Source organism: Rhinolophus sinicus, chromosome X, assembly GCF_036562045.2.
Source record: "Rhinolophus sinicus isolate RSC01 chromosome X, ASM3656204v1, whole genome shotgun sequence".
In the NCBI taxonomy this organism is placed as follows: domain Eukaryota; kingdom Metazoa; phylum Chordata; class Mammalia; order Chiroptera; family Rhinolophidae; genus Rhinolophus; species Rhinolophus sinicus.
Window position 1 is genome coordinate 10344420 of NC_133768.1, and position 8710 is coordinate 10353129.

Sequence of the window (8710 nt, forward strand, 5' to 3'; positions counted from 1 at the left end):
GGTTTGCAAATATTTTCTGCCATTCTGTGTTGTCTTTTCACTTTCTTGATAGTGTCCTTTGAAGCATGAAAGTTTACTTTTAATGAAGTTCAATTTATTATTCTTTTTTTTTGTTGCTTGTGGTTTTGGTGTCATATTCAGTTATTTTTAATATAATTAGTTGTAGGAAAATTTAGGAAGCCATTATCCTTGAGGTCTGGTGGATAGCAGTATTTAAAGAATTTAAAGATGATTTCCATTTCATTTAACTGCAGCATTCAGTCAAGCTAGACTTTAAATGAAAATGAAGCTTTTGATTCATTTTGATATACTTTTGATATTTAAAAAAGTATGACTTTGCAACCAGATGAGAACTTTGAAGACTGAACTCAGTATTGATTAGTCTAGGTTTTCTTGCAGACTTTAATATAAACCTGTAAGCTTCTACATGGTGGTCATGGTGTGTTTACTGCTGGGGTATATTTCCACAGTGCCATGTCTCCATGTCTCCTCAAGGTGTGCTCCACACCCCCCAGTTAGGCACTTAGGTCATTTCCGAAATCCTTCTTGGCTTCTAAGGCCGGGCCTGGTGCAGGCCTCTCTCCACTGCCATCTGCATAGAACCCTCCTCTCTCTCCAGGCTCCAGGTGCAGGTGCTCGGGCCATTGGGCCCAGCTGCCTGGGCTGGGGCTGGTCCCACTTCCTGCTCCCTCCCTCTTCTCACAGTTGTCCCCTGCTGAGCTGAGCCTGTGGCTAAACCCAGTCGCCCTGGGTCCAATCCACCTGTAGTGGAATCAGACCTTGGTGAGGCTGCGTTCTAAGCACAGCGTGTGGCTAAAACGAGCGTTGACACATTGCTTCGGAACAGCCCACACTGGAAACTGGTGTATAGTCTTCACTAATACTGCTTTATTCTACGTGTCAGTGGATTGACTGCTACTAGTTCTGTCAAGTTTACTTGTTTTTGTGCAGATCTTGAAATAAAGCGAGCAGTTGAAAGACTTACCATTGCAACTGCTTATTTTCATTCTACCCGTGGCAGCAACAGGAAAACCCCCAGAAATGAATGCAAATGCAGCTGTGCCTGGTAGGCTGTGTGCTGGGCGTTAGAGTAGTCAGTTGGCCACATGCAGGTCTCACTTCACCTTTCACTCGCTGTGTGACCTGAGTCAGTGCCCTTATCTGGACTATAGGGATAAAGAGAGACTTGTGAGGAGTGAATGCAGTGAAGCAGAGTAAATGCCTCACAGGGCTCGGTCAGTGCTAGCCTAGTTAACAGACGTACCTCGTTCTATTGCGCTTTGCTTTATTGCACTTTGCAGATATTGTGGTTGTTTACAAATTAAAGGTTTGTGGCAGCCACCAGCAAAAAGATTAGGACTCGCTGAAGGCTCAGATGATAGTTAGCATGTTTTTTAAGCAATACACTATTTTTTAATGAAGGCATGTACATTGTTTTTTAGACATAATGCTATTGCACACATAGTATAGTATATACATAACTTTTATATGCACGGGGAAATCGGAAAATCCATGTGACTCGCTCTTGTGGTATTTGCTTTATTGTGGTGGTCTGGAACTGAACACCCAGTGTCCCTGAGGTCTGCCTGCTTTATTACTCTTTTATCCTTAACGCCAAACGGTCAAGGTTTGGAGTCTTGTTTTTTTCCATCGATTGAATTGATAAGTTAAGGGCGGCTGTATGTAAGTCCCACAAAAATGCCCTTTGCTTTTAGGGGGGCAGGGGCTTTGAAACCATTTCATTAGACCAAGAGAGGCTAGTACTTGGTCCTCACTGGGGAACCGTGACACTGAATTTGGTCTCTGGCTGGGATCCTTGGGCTTCCCAATGTCTGCCTGCGTAATCCTCTCATTTGTTCTGCCCATAATGCTTAACCGAAGTGTGACTGAAGAAATGGCTTTTGCGAAAACTGCCAGTAAAGACTTTTGCAAAAACTGCCAGTAAAGACTTCTTCTTGTGTTCATTCCACAGAAACTTCCTGCACGCCTACAATGAGCCTGGCACAGTGGTGAACTGTTTCAAGGGCACTGGAGGTAGGTACTCTTGTCACCATTGTCCTGTGAGCTTCAGGATGCCCGTGGGTCTGCCTTCTTGGCCTTTGGTGCCAGGAACCACTTCTCCTTTCTGACAGCAGGCTTTTATTTGGTCACAAGAAGGTTTTTACCTCGGCCTTGGCTGCCCAGAAAGAAGCTTCACGACACTCTTTGGTGCCTTAGCCCGACTTTCCCTGTGTTCTCATTGGTGCCCCTCCCTCGCGTGGCCCTTCTTTTTGCCTTGCTTATGTTCACTTTACTCGTATTTTATTCCCTGAAATATGATTATTGCAAGCCACTCAAAATTGGGGCAAATTCTGAAGAAGAAATGAAACATTTTACCTTTCATCTTAAGAAAATTTTATAGCTCTCTTTAGTATGAAACTTAGAAAAAAAGCGTAGGCATGTGAAAAACTTTCTGAAAAAACACACACAACGATTAAAGTGTAGTATTTGATTCCAGGACTTCTTTTAGGCTGAGAATGGTCCTGGGCAGCTTTCAGCTGTGATTTTCCTTTTAAATTAAAAATCTAGCTGCTAATAGAAGTCAGATATTCCACATTTTAATTATTGCGTATACTCTTAAAATTACAAAAACAAATCGAATGTACATTGCTAAGGTGAGCTTTCTGATTTTTTTTTCTTTGCAGATAATGATGATGCTTGAACTGAACAATTAAGGTGAGATTTATGACCTATGTAGTATGCTTTTCTTATTCAGGTTTCCTTATAGAATTAAAAGTGGTGTTTTAACCTTGATGAAGATTGTTGTCTTTGGGCAACCATTCCAAACGGGAGTATAAAAGGCTTCACATTCCATTTTAAGGTGAGTTCTGAAAATAACATAGCAGGATGCCTTCATTCATTCAGCTTACACTAAAGAAGTTTCAAAGGACTTAACTGTTTTCAGAGAAGAAAAAGGTAACATTTTTAATGTCTAAGCTGATTATAGTTATGTTACTGTGTAGATTGCATGAATTTAGCTTGTGTTAGATGTCACTGGGAAATAAGATGTTTTGTACAAGAATCTGTATCACCATGTATATATATATGCTTATTATATATAACTCTACTTAGAATCACAGAGATGTTTGTGTGTATATTAACTGTCTTAGCAAATGTCAGCCGACTCCCAAATAGGATATCTGGGAGGCCTCAAATTACAGATGGGAAATGTAAACATTGTACCCTATTTCCTGGTGTGTGGGTCTAACATTCCCCAAATTTGTTTGATCAGAATAATGGCACAAATTAGGAAATCCCATGTTATTATGAAAAAAAGAAAGTGTCCTGATAAAATTACAAATGACAAATCACAAGGAATTTCCAAGACTTAATTTGATGCAAACAGTCGTCTGAGTGGAGGCGGTTAGCATGTATAATCTGGTTTATAATTTGTTACACCCTCATTACAGAACATGGAACTTTGTGTTCACGTGTCTCAGACATTGTGTGAAAGCAACAGCCTTGGGATGGGGGTTGCTGGGAAGGTTCCCAGTGTTGGTGATGACCAAGCTGAGTGGTTCTGAGGGCCCTAAGTGACTCAGGGTGGAATCACCAGCAGCGGGAACAGCATGTGCCAGGTGAAGGCAAGGGAGAGAGTGCGAGCTGAGAAAGTGGAATTGAATTTCAGCCCCATCTGTACATTTCCGAGTAGTGACTGAAGCCGAGAACAGGGAGCAGGGCCAAGTGTCTTGCCTTAGAAGTTGGACTTAGACTTGAATCTCTGAACTACTGAGGAATGTTGAGGAGGGGGCATTTGACAAATGTTAGAATAGTTGGTGTGCTTTTTTGGTTTTGTTACTCCTTTTTCTATAAGTTGAAGTTGTTTAAGCAAGATTGCAAAGTATTAAAGGAACCGATTTAGCACGTTGTTACCTATTTCAGGAAATTAAGCGGCTTGAGATTGTTTCAGTTTCTTCTCTGACATTAATTTAGTCTGGGCATTGGGCACAGTGATCCATTGGCAGTAGCCCATATTAGACACTGCAGATGGTGGACATCTCCACCCTTGCAGAAAGTTCTGTTAGTACTACGCTAAAGGTTGTCTACTTTTACAAATTTCGATATACTTACAAGCCACTTACTACTGAAATATTTACAGATTAAGTGATATAATTTGGTTCAAAATAGGGAGATGGGAGAATGGGGAGTTATGGAAGAAATAGGATTTGCCCTAAGTTGTTAATTATGAAGCTAGGTTTAGGGCCCATGGAGTTTCATTATATTATTCTCATTATTCAAGAATTTTGTGTATGCTTGAAATTTCCCATAATGAAGAATTAAAACAGAAGCTTGAATAGGAACAGCGCTCCCATCAGTGCTTAGAAGCAGCCGTCTGTAAAGGGGCATCTGAAATCCCACCCGACAGGCTGATGCCTGTAGTGGAGGAAAGTTTTTAATCCTGCCCCAGGGTTCCCTCCAAGGGGTACACGTAGTACCACATTCTTGTTTAAGGTTTATTTCATTCCCCCTTGAAACACATGTAGCAGCACGTTTGTTAAGAGTTGGAACTGCCCAAATGAGTATTGAGGGTAGAATGTGCTGTATTACAATATTATATTAAAAATTCCATTGCTGCTGACATTAATTTTGGCAAACTCAAAATTGTGTTCGTGATGAAGAGAACAGAGTCTATTTACTCAGTGGTTGGCTTATTTTTGTTCACCGCCAGATCAGTCAGCTTCTGTCTCTGGTTTCCCCGTTATCAGCTCCTATGGTAATGGCATTGGAAGAGAGAAAGTGGGGGTCGTTGAGAAAACCCCTGGCATGAGAGGAAAGCCATTGGTGAACACTGCCACTGTGTCTGTCACCAAAGGGCTGTTTGAAGTTGTTACAGAGACTTGCCTACTTTGGTCTCCTGCTGCATCTCTAACAAGCGGTAGCAGAGCTTATTGTGCGTAGAGAAGAGCGGTGGAGAGCAAGGTCTTTGGGGCAGACTTGGCCTTGAGTACCAGCTGCAGTCAGCTGAGACCCAAGGAAGGGAAGTGTGAGCCCTCACCAGCTCTCGTAGGGAACATACATTAGGTGCCTGGCGCGTGCTTGAGTGCTCTGTAAATGACAGCTCTTGCTATTACGTATTCTCTGTGCAGAAAGGAACTGGGGCTCTTTGTTTTATTTCCCTCAAATGCTGATATTCATAGAATCATGTAGAGCAGTGTGCAGGTCTACAGGAATGTAATGGTACCTTTTTATTTTACAGGGTTCTGTTCTGAAGTCAAAGATCTTGAGGTTAATAATGGCAGGAAAATCATCACTTTTAAAAGTAATTCTCCTTGGAGATGGTGGAGTTGGGAAGAGTTCTCTAATGAACAGATATGTGACCAATAAGTTTGATACCCAGCTCTTCCATACAATAGGTGTGGAATTTTTAAATAAAGATTTGGAGGTAGATGGACATATTGTTACCATGCAGATTTGGGACACGGCCGGTCAAGAGCGATTCAGAAGCCTGAGGACACCATTTTACAGAGGTTCAGACTGTTGCCTGCTCACTTTTAGTGTCGATGATTCTCAGAGCTTCCAGAACTTGAGTAACTGGAAGAAAGAATTCATATATTATGCAGATGTAAAAGAGCCCGAAAGCTTCCCTTTTGTGATTTTGGGTAACAAGATTGACATAAGTGAACGGCAAGTGTCTGCCGAAGAAGCCCAAGCCTGGTGCAGGGACAACGGCGACTGCCCTTACTTTGAAACAAGTGCAAAAGATGCCACGAATGTCGCAGCGGCCTTTGAGGAAGCGGTTCGAAGAGTGCTTGCTGCGGAGGATAGGTCAGATCACTTCATTCAGACAGACACGGTCAGTCTGCACCGTAAGCCCAAGCCTAGCTCATCTTGCTGTTGATCGTTAGAGCGGGCGCCTGAGCGTTCTAACCAACTCACACATATACACAGATCAACAGAGTGAAAAGAGAATTAGCATTTGCAGCAATGGATCATTTACTCATAAAATTAAACTAACCATATTGCTGGTTCATTAGTGGATGGGAGAAGGGACACTTGTGGAAGAATCGATTTACTCAGTCATGAATGGCACCTTACATTTACAAATTGTAACAGTTGTCTAATAACAATTAATTTAAATATGTAAGTTCCAGAGCTAATAAATGAGATGACCGAGACTTTATAAGTAAAACAAAGCACTTGAATATTCTAGAAGTTAGTGTTTTTTCCCCGGGAAAGTGGAGAACTACTTTTTATATATGTATATTTTTATGTAATTAGCATTCGATTCCTGGTTTGGGGGAAACTTTCCTAAGGCAATAATGTTAGATATTAAAGATTAAAATTGAATGCATTTGCATGGCAGTTATTTGATTATTTCTTCATTCTCCTTAAAATGATTTAGGTGTTCACGTTTTCATTCTACATACCAGAATTGATCTCACCAGTAATCACTCGTCATTTGTGTGCCACTGCCCCCACCCCCCCAGTCAGCTTTATCGTTCTTAGAGGAAATGCTAAGGGTTATACTTTGTGTGAGGGTAAATGACGACATCTTTATTTGGTCATGTGTTTATTTAGTGTCTTCTCTTTCACTGAACATTGTTTAGTGATTTGCTCTCAAGATTTTTCATCATCTTGCTGCAGTGACCAGACTTACTGGTAAAGCGAATTGTGGTCTTTCGTGGGTAAAATTCACATTTTGCGCCATTCATGCCGATTCCATCCTACAGAGGCAAACCAATGCCTACACCTCATGTTACTGAAGACGGGCCCCTCAGTTGTGTAGTGGTGGGTTATCAAAGGACATGCTTGGGATGGGGGTTGTGCAGGGTGGGGGGTACATTTTCAAAAACGAAATAGGTATGTTTCTTTCCCTGGCCCCATTCATTGGGAACCACTGGAAAAGAGTATTATTACAATAAGCTAAGCTTCTGAAAGTCTAATTTCCTAACATAATTTGGCTATAAGCAAAACATTTTAACACTTTTAATTTGGGGAAATTAAATCGCTTCATATTCTCAGGTTAGAGCTCTGTTTTTTATTTGTAATCAATCTTTCCCCCCCACCTCCCCCCAAAAAAACAAACTAATCCTCCATCCAAAAATAAAACAGGAATCCACCATTAACAAATTGGTATATATTAGTACCACGCTCTAACCAACTGAGCTAACAGGTCACCCCCAAATTGCTATAATATATTCTTCCTTTTGGTTTTTCTCGAGGGGACTTTGTTTTTTCAAATAAAAAATGTGCCCATTGTTTTGTGACTTGCCCTTGTCTCTTAATAATCTGGGCATATTTCCATTATAGTAGACCTGCCTCATTTGTGTGGATGTCTAACAATTATTCAAACCGTTCTCTGCTGATAGACATCTAGCAGTAGTATATGAAAGTGCCAGTTACCCGCACTTTGGTCAACAATGGGTATTAGGAGTCAATTTTGTGATTATTTTTGAATAGGTAGTAGAGTCCATGGTTCAGAATCATAAGGCACAAGGGACAAACATCTATCTACCTTTGCCACCCAATTCCTGTCCCTGGAGGCAGTCCTGGGTTGGTTTATTGGGTATCCATCTAGATATTTAGTACCTAGGGGAAGCATATTGCATTAGTTCGCTAGGGCTGCCATAACAAAATGCAGACTGGGGGCTTAAACAATGGGAATTTCTTTTCTCACAGTTGTGGAGGCTAGAAATCCTAGATCAAAGTGTTGGTAGGTTTAGTTTCTCCTGAGGCCTCTCCATGACTTGCAGATGACTTTTCCTCTGCGTGCTCTACCCGGCCTCCCCCCATCTATGTCCAAATTTTTTGTAAGGACACCAGTCAGATTAGATTAGGACCCACCCTAACGGGCTCATTTTAAAGGCTGTGTCTCCAAATAGTTCCATTTCTGAGGGACTGAGGGCTGGGATTTCCAACATAATGAATTGGCAGAGGGAGGGGTTCAGCTTAGCCAGTAACACACGTGTGTAGGTATTTACAAACTAGGATTTTGATACCTGTGTAGATTTAACTCATACCTTAGTGGTTTTTAAACTTTTAAGCATCTTTTCAAATAATCTACTTTTAGCTAAAGAAGGTTTAGATTAGTTGGCATTCAAGAGGTCTAGAGCTGGGCAGCAAAACTGATCAAGGCAACAGATAGATCTTTGTGTGTATAAACAGGCGATGGAAGGGAGAGTAAACCAGTCATGGTGATATAAAGGAAACCGGGGAATGGGGCTAAGTGACCAAACATGGTACTGAAATGTGGTAACTAAGAGGAGGAACAAAACCTGACTGAATAGCTTGGGCCTTCAAAGAAACTACAACTAACTGATGGAAACGCTCTTCTTCAACCAGCAGCAAAACGTAGCTGAAAATCTGATTCTTTGGGAGAAAATAAAAGGTGCTTTAATTGGCCTTTGTTACCTATACTGAAAAATAGGGGAAAAAACAAGGGTTGGGGGTGGGGGGGAAGCAGGTGGTGGCAGGAGTGCTGGAAGCAACTGCAGAGCCCCAAGGAAGCTAGCGGGAGAGAACTGTCTGGTGCACCCCAGTTTGGGAGGAGAGGGGCCTGTATTATAGCACTGTTGCTTGCCAACCCCAACCGGCGTTGGGCCGTCTGTGTGCTTCCAATGCTGTGAATGTAAAAAGCCTTGAGACGGTTCAGTGTTAAGGGCAAACTGCTGACCTCGGAAAATGGACAAATGTACATTTGACAGCCGATCTAGCAATTACAGCTGTGTGG

General features: G+C 41.7%; 1 protein-coding gene across 5 annotated transcripts in view; it reads left to right on the forward strand.

Moving 5' to 3' along the window:
* Positions 1–6331, forward strand: part of RAB9A (RAB9A, member RAS oncogene family) — a 41386-nt gene extending 35055 nt beyond the window's left edge. For 3 of the 5 annotated variants that reach the window (XM_019746281.2, XM_019746280.2, XM_074323917.1), the window contains exons 2-4: positions 1973–2034; positions 2685–2715; positions 5237–6331. In XM_019746281.2, coding sequence (XP_019601840.1) covers positions 5273–5878 — 606 coding nt within the window. In that variant the 5' untranslated portion in view covers positions 1973–2034; positions 2685–2715; positions 5237–5272 and the 3' untranslated portion in view covers positions 5879–6331. Of the gene's footprint in view, positions 1–1972; positions 2035–2684; positions 2716–2755; positions 2861–5236 lie in introns of all 5 variants that reach the window. The other 2 variants (XM_074323919.1, XM_074323918.1) reach the window with 1 other exon arrangement.
* Positions 6332–8710: the final 2379 nt, after the last annotated feature.